Source organism: Salmo salar, chromosome ssa01, assembly GCF_905237065.1.
Source record: "Salmo salar chromosome ssa01, Ssal_v3.1, whole genome shotgun sequence".
In the NCBI taxonomy this organism is placed as follows: Eukaryota; Metazoa; Chordata; class Actinopteri; order Salmoniformes; family Salmonidae; genus Salmo; species Salmo salar.
This window is the reverse complement of record NC_059442.1, coordinates 135,844,000-135,861,234: the sequence shown is the minus strand read 5'-3', so window position 1 is coordinate 135,861,234 and position 17,235 is coordinate 135,844,000. Positions and strand designations below refer to the sequence as shown.

At 41.5% G+C, this 17,235-nt stretch overlaps 1 protein-coding gene across 2 annotated transcripts; it reads right to left on the bottom strand.

Annotated features, from left to right (window-relative positions):
• Positions 1-138: 138 nt before the first annotated feature.
• prkab1a (protein kinase, AMP-activated, beta 1 non-catalytic subunit, a) lies at positions 139-17,138 on the bottom strand. Of its 2 annotated transcripts, none has more exons than XM_014132031.2 (8): positions 16,991-17,138; positions 12,590-12,748; positions 11,532-11,698; positions 2,038-2,131; positions 1,741-1,867; positions 1,427-1,560; positions 1,226-1,294; positions 139-1,057 (listed from the first exon to the last, which is right to left on the bottom strand). In XM_014132031.2, the coding sequence occupies exons 2-8, from the start codon at positions 12,716-12,718 to the stop codon at positions 980-982; spliced, it is 798 nt and encodes a 265-aa protein (XP_013987506.1). In that variant the 5' UTR covers positions 12,719-12,748; positions 16,991-17,138; the 3' UTR covers positions 139-979. The 2 variants fall into 2 exon arrangements, with proteins under 2 accessions (XP_013987506.1, XP_013987516.1); XM_014132041.2 differs by having other exon boundaries at positions 1,753-1,867.
• Positions 17,139-17,235: the final 97 nt, after the last annotated feature.

Genomic DNA, 17,235 nt, shown 5'->3' with positions numbered 1-17,235 from the left:
GTGGATACATTTTGATTAGATCTTCCATATGTGACACTCAAATTGATAGTCAAGGGGCTATGCCCATCTACAAGAGTTGTATTCCTATCCATACTGGTAAACCCTTTATTTCAGAGATACCACACAATAAGAATGCTATAAAATCAATTATCTTTATTGGGATAGAAATCTGGAAACAAAGAAGAAAAATGTACACAACATGGTCCAAGAGGGTTACATTAACAAGGATGTCAAAGGAGCTTCAGCCTCATTAATCCATCTCCATCTCTGCTCGTCTGTCACCCCACTGAGTTGGTCCCTTGGATTCACATGTAGGGGAGGTGTTTTGACCATATATAGTCATTTAGAAAATATACACAGCACTATCTAATAATTACTTAACTTACTACTATTTAAATAAAACATGTGCACTGATACGCAAACGGATATAGCTGGTGAAGCATAATGATACAAAGGCCAGGCACACTGGCCAAATGGCAAGTAACAGAGGCTGAAGAGAAAATCCCAATAAAAAGGCAGGAAAAAAAATCTATGATTATTACTACTGTACAGCAACACTGGGGCATCCATCCAAAATCAAACACTATATGGTTTTCCATGATATTGTATCTTACCTACTACTTCCTGTTCTACTATTTCCTGTTCTTGTCTGATGAAGGGACCTCCTGTCATCAAGCACAGGCCACAACACAACCCTTATGTATTATCAGTCAGAATTCACCACCACCCCCAAAATGTCTCTATCCTTCCTATGCGTAACTAATCTGCTACCTAGTACTCCTCTATGTCTATAACAAAGCAAGGTTGGCGATCAGCAAATGGGATGGCAGTCATTGAACAAGAGGAAAGGCAGACTGAGGAAGATTGGGGTGATAGAAATAATTCAAAACTGAGATATGTACAAGTGTAATGCTGGAGGCTGTGCTGTGAGAAGCTGTGGTGTCTGCGGTGCAAAGGCAGAGAAGCCATAGACCTCTGGTCAGATCGGCTTATACAGCAGGGTGGTGACATACTTCTTCTTGTAGCGATGAGTCGCACTAAGCACCATCACACCATCCTGAGAGGAGAGAGAAATATACTCCATTAGCACATACTTGACATTTCCCTTCACCTCTCCAAAAGCAACTCTCCTGGGAGTCCTTCTGTTACCTCTTGCAGACGTTGAATCAATCTACTAAGGCTCCATGGCTTTGATTTAATCTTTCTGATCTCCCTGTGGTCTTACCTTGATGGACAAGGCGTAGAGGTGATTGAGCATGACATGATTGGGTTCTGGGAGCAATGCAGGGTCACACTGAAGAGGAAAAGAGAATACATCTTACTCCAGTGCATGCACATTACTGTCAATTACATGAATAGCTCTCATGTCTTCATCATTGATATTCCCATGAGGGTTTGGATTCAGTTGTTAGAGTCTTCTACTCACAGAGATTCCTGTGTCCTTGTTAAGGATGACCTGTAGCAAGTGAGGTGGGAGAATGGGCGGAGACTTGAACTTTTCTTCCTGCTTGGGTATGTAAGGGTCCTGATGGTACGGTCCGGGAGGGGAGCTGGACAGGTCTAACTCACAAACAGATGGGAGGAGGGGCAAGTTAATAAATACAATGGGAGAGCGAACACCAAGATTTGTCTAGTTCATATTTTGCTATTGCAAGTTGAAATCTAACTTTATAACACCATGGAGACATTTTCCAATACAGTAGCATAACTTGAATGGATGAACACATTATGGATACTGACCTTGACACTGACCTGACATATCAGAGCATTTCTGTGAGTCCACCATAAGTGCATCAAACACCTCAAAGTCAGTCTTCTTCACTTGGATGACATTGTTGACTGTGCCTAGCTGGTTGGTTACAACAGGCTGGCGGGCCACAAAACCAGCAATCAAACAGAGAACTCATAAACATTAAATCTGTTACAGTCATTCACTCCCATATGCCTGTGTAAATAGCTAAGTAGACAGTTGTTCCTATAAAGCCATTACAACACGTAAAACAGAGGTCGTTCTGGTCCCAAAAACACGCTGCTCACCTCAGCTGGATCATGGGTCCACGTCCCGTCCACATAGAACTTATACTGATGCTCCCCTTCAGGCAGATCCACAATTGCCACAAAGTTGTTCTGACTGAAATAGAGAACAAACTAACATTAAGCGTTATGAATTCGGGGGCAGAAATGATTAAATATTAAAGCATTAGACCTCTCACTAAAGGACTTCATTCATACAAAAGCTATACTTAAATCCAAACTGGTTCTCTAGCAGATAGGTAAGAATGGCTCACCCAGTGTTCAAGAATTGCCTTTTTCCTTGATTCAGATTACAACCTCTCACTTATTTGAAAATGAAATAATTTCCAAAATATCACTATTTTTAGAACAAGCCATAGAAAGTTGGTTGCAATTTCAGTTTAATCCACCAGAAAAGACAGAACAAATGTTATAACAAATATTATAGTTAAACTCAAATATACTAATTGATTTTTAAAAAAATATGGAAATGTCTGCTCTGTCCAAAATTACAACCAACTTATTGCAGCATTACCGCAAAAATGGAGGAGGAAAGTGAAAGGGGGAGAAAGTAAGTAACTTGTCTGTTGGCCCTAAATTAAAGACCATAATTGGTTAAAGAAAACTGTGATAAATAAAATGTATACCAGTTTGATTTAAGGACCAAAGAATTGACAGCTGTGTTGTATAGATTGCAAAATAGTTGGGAAGAGATTTCCAATGTACCAATTCCATGGCACATGGTTCATGAACTGATACACAAAAGGATGCCGGATTCAAAACCTAAGAGTTATTCATTTTAAATGATTTTACATTTTACATTTTAGTCATTTAGCAGACGCTCTTATCCAGAGCGACTTACAGTAGTGAATGCATACATTTCATACAATTTCATACATTTCATTAAAAAAAATGTCTGTGCTGTTTACAAAACTCTTGCAACATATATAATGTTATATATATGAGGGATACAACCATCCGAGCTCTGCAGATTTTGCCACGAATAGACAGAATCATCAGATCATATGTTTGGTACTGTCCATATGTAGCTTGTTTTTGGTCACAGGTATGGCTGAAGAATTCAAATGAAATTGTATTTGACACATGCGCCGATTACAACAGGTGTAGACCTTCCCGTGAAATGCTTACTTACAAGCCCTTAACCAAAAATGCAGTTAAGAAAAAAAAGTGTTAAAGTATTTACTAAAATAAACTGAAGTAAATGTATAAAATAAATAAGAAAAATAATTAAGGACCAACAATAAAATAACAGTAGCGAGGCTACATACAGGGGGTACCGGTACCGAGTCAATGTGCGGGGGCACCGGTTAGTCGAGGTAACTAAGGTAATATGTACATGTAGGTAGAGGTAAAGTGAATATGCATGGATAATAAACAGAGAGTAGCAGCAGCATAAAAATGGGGGTGTGGGTGGGGAGGGGGGGAGGACAAGGTAAATAGTCCAGATAGCCATTTCATTAGCTGTTCAGGAGTCATATGGCTTGGGGGTAGAAGCTGTTAAGAAGACTTTTGGACCAAGACTTGGCGCTCCGGTACCGCTTGCCGTGCGGTAGCAGAGAGAACAGTCTATGACTAGGATGGCTGGAGTCTTTGGCAATTTTTTTGGGCCTTCCTCTGAAACCAATTCTTAAAAAGTAGCCACCCTTTGCCTTGATGACAGCTTTGCACACTCTTGGCATTCTCTCAACCAGCTTCATGAGGTAGTCACCTGAAATGCATTTCAATTAACATGTGTGCCTTGTTAAAGTTAATTTGTGAAATATTTTTCCTTCTTAATGTGTTTGAGCCAATCAGTTGTGTTGTGACAAGTTAGGGGTGGTATACAAAAACTGCAAGACAAACAAAGAAGATGGGCTTTTGAAAAAGTAACTATTTTTCATAAAATTGTACAGTTATCTTAGCTAGCTGAATTGTTTACCAGTTGCTAAGCAGTTGCTAAGGACTCTCCTGGAAGAAGCTAGCTAGTTAACAAAGAATAACAAAGAATATCTAGTTAACAGAAGAAAAGAAAGACAAAATAAGGACAGAATAAAAAGGACATCAAAGTGAAACAGTCCTCTAAAGACACAAGAGACAATAGTACAAGAAACAACGCTTCTATTGCATTTATATTCTATTTCAATAGCTTCTTCAAGGTTTCCAAGATGGCGTAGCAGTCAGACGTCCTTTGTCCTCGTCTTGTCCCGTGTGTATGTATTTTATGTATTTTTCTTCGCATATCTTTTTGTATATTTTTTCTAGAAACTCAACTTCAAAACACTCTCCTGCAACCCACCTCACCAAATGTGGTGCTGATCTGTTTTTTTTATTTATCCTTTTTTTTTCTTTCTTTTTTTTCTTTCAAAAGTATTATTCACCTCGTAAAGCTATCGCCAGTTTTGTACAACGCGACTCAGACCAGAGCATACCGGACCTATTTTCTCTCCATATCCCCGAATTTCTACTGCAGCTCTGGACATTTACACCTGGATCTTGCAGCTAACTAGCTGCTATTCGAGTGACTATTGGCTAACATCGATTCCGGAGCAAACACCAATTATCCCGGAGCTAGCCAGCTGAAGAGTTCCATCAGCCACTCCTGGGCTACAATCACCTATCCGGACCCGTTTTACTGCCGATGCGGAGCCCCACTGGGCCTTCACGACTGGAATTCCGACGTTACCTGCCCGAGGGAGTTATTCAACTGGCCCCTCCACCGCAAAGTAACCTGAACGCCCATCTGCTAACTGCGGCCCGCTAATCGTTAGCTGTCTTGAGCATATCGGCTGCTATCTGAACAGGTCTATCAAACAATCTTCTTGGGCCACTATAACTGTAACTATTTTGTCAATTGGATTGGTCCCCTCTACCACACGGAAGCCACTAATCTACCGACGGAAACGCACGGAGTGGCTAAAAACAGACCTCCATCTTCTGCTAGCTTGCTACCCATGGCTCGGCTAGCTGTCTGAATCGCCGTGACCCCAACCAACCTCACTACTCACTGGACCCTTATGATCACTCGGCTAAGCATGCCTCTCCTTAATGTCAATATGCCTTGTCCATTGCTGTTCTGGTTAGTGTTTATTGGCTTATTTCACTGTAGAGCCTCTAGCCCTGCTCATTATACCTTATCCAACCCTTCAGTTCCACCACCCACACATGCAATGACATCACCTGGTTTCAATGATGTTTCTAGAGACAATATCTCTTTCATCATCACTCAATGCCTAGGTTTACCTCCACTGTATTCACATCCTACCATACCTTTGTCTGTACACTATACCTTGAATCTATTTTTATCGCCCCCAGAAACCTGCTCCTTTTACTCTCTGTTCCGGACGTCCTAGACGTCCAATTCTCATGGCTTTTAGCCGTACCCTTATCCTACTCCTCCTCTGTTCCTCTGGCGATGTAGAGGTGAATCCAGGCCCTGCATTGCCTAGCTCCACTCCTATTCCCCAGGCGCTCTCTTTTGATGACTTCTGTAATCGTAAAAGCCTTGGTTTCATGCATGTTAACCTGTTAGGGCTAGGGGGCAGTATTGACACGGCTGGATAAAAAACATACCCGATTTAATCTGGTTACCACTCCTACCCAGTAACTAGAATATGCATATACTTATTACATATGGATAGAAAACACCCTAAATTTTCTAAAACTGTTTGAATGGTGTCTGTGAGTATAACAGAACTCAAATGGCAGGTCAAAACCTGAGAGATTCCTTTACAGGAAGTGGCCTGTCTGACCATTTCTTGAACTTCTTTTCCATCTCTATCATTTACTAAGGATCTCTGCTCTAACGTGACACTTCCCACGTCGTCCATAGGCGCTCAGAGCCCGGGAAAAAACAGAATGTCGTCATTCCAGCCCCAGGCTGAAACACATTATCGCCTTTCTCAAGTGGCCGATCAAGGGACACTGGGCTTATGCTCGTGACCCGACCGCCCCCGCCTTTGGGATTTTTTTCCTCTGTTTGCCGAAAAGGAGATTCCCTGTCGGAATATTATCGCTTTTCTACGAGAAAAATGTCGTAAAAATTGATTTTAAACAGCGGTTGACATGCTTCGAAGTACGGTAATGGAATATTTAGAATTTTATTGTCACGAATTGCGCCATGCGCGCGACACTTCTTTACTATTTCGGATAGTGTCTGGAACGCACGAACAAAACACCGCTATTCGGATATAACGATGGATTATTTTGGACCAAACCAACATTTGTTATTGAAGTAGCAGTCCTGGGTGTGCATTCTGACGAACACAACAAAAGGTAATGAAACTTTTATAATAGTAAATATGATTATGGTGAGTGCTAAACTTGCCGGGTGTCTAAATAGCGAGCCCGTGATGCCTGGGCTATGTACTTAGAATATTGCAAAATGTGCTTTCACCAAAAAGCTATTTTAAAATCGGACATATCGAGTGCATAGAGGAGGTCTGTATCTATAATTCTTAAAATAATTGTTATGCTTTTTGTGAACGTTTATCGTGAGTAATTTAGTAAAATGTTAGCGAATTCCCGGAAGTTTGCGGGGGTATGCTAGTTCTGAACGTCACATGCTAATGAAAAAAGCTGGTTTTTGATATAAATATGAACTTGATTGAACAAAACATGCATGTATTGTATAACATAATGTCCTAGGGTTGTCATCTGATGAAGATCATCAAAGTTGAGTGCTGCATTTAGCTGTCTTCTGGGTTTTGGTGACATCATATGCTGGCTTGAAAAATGGGTGTCTGATTATTTCTGGCTTGGTACTCTGCTGACATAATCTAATGTTTTGCTTTCGTTGTAAAGCCTTTTTGAAATCGGACAGTGTGGTTAGATCAACGAGAGTCTTGTCTTTAAATGGCTGTAAGAGCCCATAGAGGTTAACATTAGAAGCCTCCTCCCTAAGTTTGTTTTATTCACTGCTTTAGCACACTCTGCCAACCCAGATGTCTTAGCCGTGTCTGAATCCTGGCTTAGGAAGACCACCAATAACTCTGAAATCTCCATCCCTAACTACAACATTTTCAGACAAGATAGAACGGCCAAAGGGGGCGATGTTGCAATCAACTGCAGAGATAGCCTGCAGAGTTCTGTCCTACTATCCAGGTCTGCACCCAAACAATTTGAACTTCGACTTTTAAAAATCCACCACTCTAAAAACAAGTCTCTGACCGTTGCAGCCTGCTATAGACCACCCTCTGCCCCCAGCTGTGCTCTGGATACCATATGTGAACTGATTGCCCCCCCATCTATCTTCAGAGCTCGTGCTGCTAGGTGACCTAAACTGTGACATACTTTACACCCCGGGCCATCCTACAATCTAAGCTTGATGCACTCAATCTCACACAAATTATCACTCCAATGCCGTAAACACGGGCACCCTCATAGATATCATCCTAACCAACTTGCCCTCTAAATACACCTCTGCTGTTCTCAACCAAGATCTCAGCGATCACTGCCTCATTGCCTGCATCCGTAATGGGTCAGTGGTCAAACGACCTCCACTCATCACTATCAAACGCTCCCAGAAACACTTCAGCGAGCAGGCCTTTCTAATCGACCTAGCCCGGGTACCCTGGAAGGATATCGACCTCATCGATATCCTTCCAGGATGCCTGGTTATTTTTTTTAAATGCCTTCCTCACCATCTTAAATAAGCATGCCCCATTCAAGAAATTTAGAACCAGGAACAGATATAGCCCTTGGTTCTCTCCAGACCTGACTGCCCTTAACCAACACAAAAACATCCTGTGGCGTTCTGCATTAGCATCGAACAGCCCCCGTGAAATGCAGCTTTTTAGGGAAGTTAGAAACCAATATACACAGGCAGTTAGAAAAGCCAAGGCTAGCTTTTTCAAGCAGAAATTTGCTTCCTGCAGCACAAACTCAAAAGAATTCTGGGACATTGTAAAGTCCATGCAGAATTAAGAGCACCTCCTCCCAGCTGCCCACTGCATTGAGGATAGGAAACTCTGTCACCACCGATAAATCCACTATAATTGAGTATTTCAATAAGCATTTTATTACGGCTGGCCATGCTTTCCACCTGGCCACCCCATCCCGGTCAACAGCACTGCACCCCCCACAGCAACTCGCCCAAGCCTTCCCCATTTCTCCTTCTCCCAAATCCAGTCAGCTGATGTTCTGAAAGAGCTGCAAAATCTGGACCCCCACAAATCAGCCGGGCTAGACAATCTGGACCCTTTCTTTCTAAAATTATCTGCCGAAATTGTTGCAACCCCTATTACTAGCCTGTTCAACCTCTCTTTCGTGTCATCTGAGATTCCCAAAGATTGGAAAGCAGCTGCGGTCATCCCACTCTTCAAAGGGGGGAACACTCTTGACCCAAACTGCTACAGACCTATATCTATCCTACCCTGCCTTTCTAAGGTCTTCGAAAGCCAAGTTAACAAACAGATCACCGACCATTTCGAATCCCACCGTACCTTCTCCGCTATGTAATCTGGTTTCAGAGCTGGTCATGAGTGCACCTCAGCCACGCTCAAGGTCTTAAACGATATCTTAACCGCCATTGATAAGAAACAGTACTGTGCAGCCGTATTCATTGACCTGGCCAAGGCTTTCGACTCTGTCAATCACCACATACTCATCGGCAGACTCAACAGCCTTGGTTTCTCAAATGATTGCCTCGACTGGTTCACCAACTATTTCTCCGACAGAGTTCGGTGTGTCAAATCTGTGGGCCTGTTGTCCGGGCCTCTGGCAGTCTCTATGGGGGTGCCACAGGGTTCAATTCTTGGGCCGACTCTCTTCTCTGTATATATCAATGATGTCGCTCTTGCTGCTGGTGAGTCTCTGATCCACCTCTACGCAGACGACACCATTCTGTATACTTCTGGGCCTTCTTTGGACACTGTGTTAACAACCCTCCAGACGAGCTTCAATGCCATACAACTCTCCTTCCGTGGCCTCCAACTGCTCTTAAATACAAGTAGAACTAAATGCATGCTCTTCAACCGATCGCTGCCTGCACCTGCCCGCCTGTTCAGCATCACTACTCTGGACGGTTCTGAATATGTGGACAACTACAAATACCTAGGTGTCTGGTTAGACTGTAAACTCTCCTTCCAGACTCACATAAAACATCTCCAATCCAAAATTAAATCTAGAATTGGCTTCCTATTTCGCAACAAAGCATCCTTCACTCATGCTGCCAAACATACCCTTGTAAAACTGACCATCTTACGGATCCACGACTTCAGCGATGTCATTTACAAAATAGCCTCCAACACCCTACTCAACAAATTGGATGCAGTCTATCACAGTGCCATCCGTTTTGTCACCAAAGCCCCATACACTACCCACCACTGCGACCTGTACGCTCTCGTTGGCTGGCCCTCGCTTCATACTCGTCGCCAAACCCACTGGCTCCAGGTCATCTACAAGACCCTGCTAGGTAAAGTCCCGCCTTATCTCTGCTCGCTGGTCCCCATAGCTGGACCCACCCGTAGCACACGTTCCAGCAGGTATATCTCACTTGTCACCCACAAAGCCAATTCCTCATTTGGCCGCCTCTCCTTCCAGTTCTCTGCTGCCAATGACTGGAACGAACTACAAAAATCTCTGAAACTGGAAACACTTATCTCCCTCACTAGCTTTAAGCACCAGCTGTCAGAGCATCTCACAGATCACTGCACGTGTACATAGCCCATCTATAAATAGCCCAAACAACTACCTCTTCCCCTACTGTATTTATTTATTTATTTTGCTCCTTTGCACCCCAGTATTTCTACTTTGCACACTCATCACCTGTCAAATCTACCATTCCAGTGTTTTAATTGCTATATTGTATTTACTTCGCCACCATGGCCTATTTATTGCCTTTACCTCCCTTATCTCACCTCATTTGCTCACATTGTATATAGACTTATTTTTCTACTGTATTATTGACTGTATGTTTGTTTTACTCCATGTGTAACTCTGTGTTGTTATATGTGTCGAACTGCTTTGCTTTATCTTGGCCAGGTCGCAGTTGTAAATGAGAACTTGTTCTCAACTTGCCTACCTGGTTAAATAAAGGTGAAATAAAAAATAAAACAATTAAAATACAGAAGATAGCCCTATTTGGTAAAATACCAAGTCCATATTATGGAAAGAACAGCTCAAATAAGCAAAGAGAAACGACAGTCCATCATTACTTTAAGACATGATAGTCAGTCAATCTGGAAAATTCAAAGAACTTTTAAAGTTTCTGCAAGTTCAGTCGCAAAAACCATCAAGCGCTATGATGAAACTGGCTCTCATGAGGACTGCCACAGGAAAGGAAGACACAGAGTTACCTCTGCTGCAGAGGTAATAAATGCATCACAGAGTTCAAGTAACAGACACATCTCAACATCAACTGTTCAGAGGAGACATCGTGAATCAGGCCTTCATGGTCTAATTGCTGCTAAGAAACCACTACTAAAGGACACCAATAAGAAGAGACTTTCTTGGGCCAAGAAACACGAGCAATGGACATTAGACCAGTGGAAATCTGTCCTTTGGTCTGATGAGTCCAAATTTGAGATTTCTGGTTCCAACCGCTGTCTTTGTGAGACGCAGAGTAGGTGAATGGATGATCTCTGCATGTGTGGTTCCCACCGTGAAGCATGGAGGAGGTGTGATGGTGTGGGGGTGCTTTTCTGGTGACACTGTCAGTGATTTATTTAGAATTCAAGGCACACTTAACCAGCATGGCTACCACAGAATTCTACAGCGATACACCATCCCATCTGGTAGTGGGACTATCATTTGTTTTTCAACAGGACAATATTCCAACACACCTCCAGGCTGTGTAAGGGATATTTGACCAAGAAGGACAGTGATGGAGTGCTGCATACAATGAACTGGCCTCCACAATCACCCGACCACAATCGATCTGTAATTTTAAAGCTGGTCTACCCCCTTAAATAAAAAATAAAAAACAGTAAGGGCATACATACAGTATACACTGAGTGTATAAAACATTAGGAACACCTTCCTAATATTGAGTTGCACCCCCTTTTACAAGGTGCCGAAAGTGTTCCACAGGGATATTGGCCCATGTTGACTCCAATGCATCCCACAGTTCTGTCAAGTTGGCTGGATGTCCTTTGGGTGGTGGACCATTCTTGATAAACACAGGAAACTGTTGAGCGTGAAAAACCCAGCAGTATTTCAGTTCTTGACAGACTAAAACCAGTGCGCCTTGCACTTACTAACATACCGCGTTCAAAGACACTTAAATCTTTTGTCTTGCCCATTCACCCTCTGAATGGCACACATACACAATCCATGTCTCAATTGTCTCAAGCCTTAAAAATCCTTCTATAACCGGTCTTAATCTACACTGATTGAAGTGTATTTGACAGGTGACATCAATAAGGGATCATAGTTTTCACCTGGTCAGTCGATGTCATGGAAAGAGCAGGTGTTCCTAATGTTTTGTACATTAAGTGTATACTCACTCACAACACTGTGTGAATTGCACGGTCGACAATAATGTTATAAGTATGATGCCCTTCTCATAGCTGCTAACCCACCTCCTGGTTAGGGGGATCTTGTTGGCCCAGTTGTTGAAGGATCCGGACAGAAAGACCTCCTTTCCGCTTCCAGTCCAGCGGAACACAGTGGGGCGGTCCAGTGTGGGCCCTTTATCAGCCTCCAGGTCCTGCCGCCATGCAAGGTACTCCTCTTTCTCTAGTGGAGCCTAGGAGACGAGGGAAGAGGGAGAGATGAGTCTCTGTGTGTGTGAGAAATGGGAAGAGGGAGAGATGAGTCTCTCTGTGTGTGTTTTGACCAATGGGTAATATACTATGTTAATACTGTAGATAATCCTCTAAGAAAACCAATGGTCCAAACCTAATGTCTCCATCATAATCCATTCAAAAGTTATTGAAGTTTTTACCCTTGAAGTACAGACAGAATTAGTTTGTCATCCTACAGGGTGACTAAATGGAGGACAGAGAAAAAAAGTGGTAATAAATCTGGAAAAAATGGCATCAAGTCAGCTAGGCGGGATTCTGTGCAAGAATTAAGGCTACTGTCTACCTGACAATCCACAGGACATAAAACAATGGAGGTAAGATGGATAGGACACATGACATGTAGTATTTTATTTAAGATTCCCGTTCTTTTTCAAATATTTCTCACCAAAACAGGCGTATCTCTGTGAAATGTCAACAGAGCACTGAGCTTATACCCAGCTTTTTATTTTCAAAGCCTTTTACATTTCATTCAGCTCATGTCATGCTAAATTAGCTTTTTAAGACCCACTGAAATAACTTTGAAGACGACGACCACAAAATGTAAAATCCTCAACAAGAAGAAAGCGAGAAATCTGCACCACTATCAACAGAGCTCGGTGCTTATTATGGGATGTATTAGGTTACGAAATCTGTCTTTTTGGATAGAATGTTAATGATATGATAGAGAACGACCACACTTGAACGATTCAGAACATGAATAATCATATTTGTCTTGGTAAAATGTATTTTAGAAACATAAGGAAGATACATTTTATCACCAAAGCACGTTTTCTCTGGGGCAGAGTGGTTGGACACCCTACATAATTACAGAGGTTTACTCCTGTAAAACTGACCTTGATGTCCTCTCCATGGAACATATCAGCATCCTCTGGACTGTCTATGAGGATTTTAGGCCTGTCGCCCTCCTTGGTGCGGCTGTCCCGTCTGTGTCCCGTACCCATACCGGTGTTAGTGTTCCCCATGGTCCCCTCTGTGTCAATAAGCCAAAATCACTGTGGACAAAGGTTGGAAAATTGCTTAAACTAATGGGACAACAGTAAAAAAAATACTAAAATCAATAAGGGACATCAGGAACAGAGAATGTGGGCACATCTAAATACTATGTGTAGGGTAAATGCATTTGAATTCAACCACTTTTTCACAGCATCCCCTTTAATTTAAATGGAAGAAGTGGTCAGAAAGATTGTTTTTGGACATGAATGCCAAAACATTCAGGAGATAAAGGTGCTCAAAGCGGACCCATTTTGCATACCCAACAACAACATGAGACATCCATGTCTTCAGCACTGGAAAAGATAAACGGTTGAGTTTTTATATAATTAAAACTCTCACAGTGTTGACAAACTATTCTGTTACTTCTTTGAAAATATATATATAATCTAAAATGAGTAAACTACAATTTTTTTCATATTCGCATATGTTGAAGCTTAGACCTTATTTCACATCATCGGAGGTTTTGGTGTGCCCACAATCGGTTAAGACACAACATGATCTTGAATGAGTGTCATTTAAATCATAGGCCCATTCTCTGAATTACATTTCTATCACTTTAGACCACTGCAATTTAGCTCGTACACATTGAAATGTTAATTGAATTTAAATTGTAACTTGTAATTACTACCACAAAGACGGCTGCCAGTTCACCCACCGGCGAATGTCAACTTAAATGGTCATGTCTATTCTATGATCTATATTTCTATGATTTCAATGTCAGAGTGACCATCGGGTTCTTGGTCACCTCCATGACCAAAGCCTTTCTCCCCCGATTGCTGTTTGGCCAAGCAGCCAGCTCTAGGAAGAGTACTGGTGGTTCCAAACTTCTTCCATTTAATAATGATGGAGGCCAATGTTCTTGGGGACCTTCAATGCTGCAAACATTTTTTGGTACCCTTCCCCAAATATGTGACTCGGCACAATCCTGTCTCGGAGCTCTATGGACAATTCCTTCGACCTCACGGCTTGGTTTTTGCTCTGACATGCACTAAAGTTGCAAACGTTTCTAAAAACCTGTTTTTGCTTTGCCATTATGGGCTATTGTGTGTAGATTGATGAGTATTTTTTAATTTTCTCTATCCATTTCAGAATAAGGCTGTAATGTAACAAAAGGTGGAAAAAGCCAAGGGGTCTGAATACTTTCCGAATGCACTGTGTATATACATATATATAGTACCAGTCAAAAGTTCAGACACACCTACTCATTCAAGGGAATTTCTTTAATTTTACTATTTTCTACATTGCAGAATAATAGTGAAGACATCAAAACTATGAAAATAACACATATGGAATCATGTAGTAGCCAAATAAGTGTCAAAAAAAATCAAAATAGATTTTAGATTCTTCAAAGTAGCCACCCTTTGCACACTCTTGGCATTCTCTCAAACCTCTTCACCTGGAATGCTTTTCCAACAGTCTTGAAGGAGTTCCCACATATGCTGAGAACTGTTGGCTGCTTTTCCTTCACTCTGCAGTCCAACTCATCCCAAACCATCTCAATTGGGTTGAGGTCAGGGGATTGTGAGGCCAGGTCATCTGATGCAGCACTCCATCACTCTCCTTCTTGGTCAAATAGCCCTTACACAGCCTGGAGGTGTGTTGGGTCATTGTCCTGTTGAAAAACAAATTATAGTCCCACTAAGCGCAAACCAGACGGATGGCGTATCGCTGCAGAATGCTGTGGTAGCCATGCTGGTTAAGTGTGCCTTGAATTCTAAATAAATCACTGACAGTGTCACCAGCAAAGGACACCCTGACAATCACACCTCCTCCTCCATGCTTCAAGGTAAAAACTACCCATGAGAAGATCATCCGTTCACCTGTTGAAACCAAAAATCTCAAATTTGGACTCATCAGACTAAAGGACAGATTTATACAGGTCTAATGTCCATTGCTCCTGTTTCTTGGCCCAAGCAAGTCTCTTCTTCTTATTGGTGTCCTTAAGTAGTGGTTTCTTTGCAGCAACCTTCATGTCTTAAAGTAATGATGTAGTTTCTCTTTGCTTATTTGAGCTGTTCTTGCCATAATAAATATATTTTATTTAACTAGGCAAGTCAGTTAAGAACAAATTCTTATATACAATGACGGCCTACACCAGCCAAACCCAGACGATGCTGGGCCAATTGTGTGCCGCCCTATGGGACTCCCAATAACGGACGGTTATGATACAGCCTGGATTTGAACCAGGGTGTCTGTAGTGCCTTAGACCGCTGCACCACTCAGGAGCCCAATATAGACTTGGTCTTTTACCAAATAGGGCTATCTTCTGTATGCCACCCCTACCTTGTCACAACACAACTGATTTGCTTAAACACTTTAAGAAGGAAAGAAATTCCACAAATTAAGTTTTACCAAGGCACACCTGTTCATTGAAATACATTCAGGTGACTACCTCATGAAGCTGGTTGAGAGAATGCCAAGAGTGGGCAAAGCTGTCATCAAGGCAAAGGGTGGCTACTTCGAAGAATCTCAAATATAAAATACATTATATAAACACTTATTTTTTGGTTACCACATGATTCCATATGTGTTATTTCATAGTTTTGATGTCTTCACTATTATTCTACAATGTAGAAAATAGTAAAAATAAAGAAAACCCTGGAATGAGTAGGTGTGTCCAAACTTTTGACTGGTACTATGTGTGTGTGTACATATATATAACACACACACACACACACACACACACACACACACACACACACACACACACACACACACACACACACACACACACACAAATAAATAGTTTGACAACCCCGTTTGTAAGCTTTTAAATTATATACATCTCAAATGTGATTTTTGCAGTGATTAAGACATGGTATGGTAGGGAATGCAAAATAGGTCAACTGAGCAGCTTTGTCTCTTGAATGTTTTGGCATTCAGGTCCCAAAAAAATCCCTTTCTGAGCATTTCTAAAATTGGAAAGGTTTCGTTCAAATAAAAAGGGGTGCTATCAAAAAGTGATTAAATTCAAATGGATTTACTCCATAATGTTAGCTAGCTACAGTGCCTTAAAAAAATATTCACACCCCTTGACTTTTTCCACATTTTGTAGTGTTACAAAGTTTTCACTGGACAGTCACTTTAAGCTGCAATATCTAACTTTTTAGTTACCCTACCAAATTTACATATAAAATGTGAGTTATAGGACTCTCATTCTCCTTGAAAGACAGTCTAAGAAGTGGTAGATCTGTCCTATGTGGAATATATCTATGCTTCACGTTGAAAATATATTTCACAGTGGTTTAGACGGTACAATGATTCTCTACGCTTGTTTTGTCACAATTTAGCAACCAGGAAATGGCAGAGCGATTTCTGCCCAAAAATGATGGATATAATGACAAGATACTTCTCTCCCCACCTAACAGCCTCATGCCATGAATATGCATAGCCTTGTCAGGACAACTCCGATATAAATAGCAAATAAGCCATTTGTTTTTTGTTGTTGATCAAATTCAACAATCTCATTGATCTCTATACAAAAACTCCTTGCTTGGTGGGCGAAAAAAACACCAACTGCTTGAGGGAGACAGATTTTCCATCAAGTGGAGGCTCTCTTTGCCGCTTCCTGTTTGTTTCTGCATAGTGCACCTTTAAAACAGGCTGACATCAATGGATCAACTACCAATTCCGGGAAACGCAGTAAACAATACGGGAATTACGCTTTTTATAACCCTTACTTGCAGGTGAATGGATAAATTGCTTTGGGATAATTTAAACACTATATTCTATTTTAAACAACGAAAATACATCCGCAACAGGGCCCGGATACGCTACATAATTGCAATTTGTTTTTTGGAAGGAAAACGATTTAACTCAGATTGTAATTAATTATAGGTCATATTTCATACTAGACATCTGGAAACACCGGACAGTTTAGTATCCCTGGTTAGGGTGTTGTGTTAACTTAGCTAGCTAAAAACATTAGCTAACGTTCGCTTTACGTTACCAAGCAATGTCTAGTAGCTATGTCAAATAATTTGTGTGTGCTACCCTGGGGTCAAACTTTTCCACATGGTCGGATATTAAATGTTTTACCGGGAACAGATAATAGATGCGTGTTGTGTAGGCAATCGGGCAAGCTCTTTTCGAGCTGCTGCAACCGATGGATCATTGGATGCTATAGTTACTAACTAGCTAGCTAGCTAAAGTAAACAGCTAGCTCCCTCTGTGGCTATATCTGATTTAACGTTGACAAGAACCACAAACTGAGAAGGAAATATGAATATTGAAAACCATACCTTAGAATTGATGTCAGTTTACACCACTAAATTGCTCGTCTTTTATTTTACAATTTTCCCACGTTCTGTTGTTGACACCACAACCTTCCTCATCATTCCAGAGTGCCCCGCCTCCTTTCTTCCTTAACTGTCAGTGCATGCAGTTTCACTTTCTTACCACCAGGTGGAAGTGTCGACCTTTGATGGGCTATCAAGGCTCAGTCCAGCAGGGAAAATTTGATTTCTAGGACATAAAAGTTATAGAC

What these genes read in the sequence shown, in the direction of transcription:
- prkab1a (XM_014132031.2), bottom strand. Translation starts at nt 12,718, where the DNA reads ATGGGGAACACTAACACCGGTATGGGTACGGGACACAGACGGGACAGC. An exon ending in GGACCCATGATCCAGCTGAG is followed by an intron (nt 1,868 to 2,037) that starts GTGAGCAGCGTG and finishes GTGGCCCGCCAG; the next exon opens with CCTGTTGTAACCAACCAGCT. An exon ending in TATGTCAGGTCAGTGTCAAG is followed by an intron (nt 1,561 to 1,740) that starts GTCAGTATCCAT and finishes TTTGTGAGTTAG; the next exon opens with ACCTGTCCAGCTCCCCTCCC.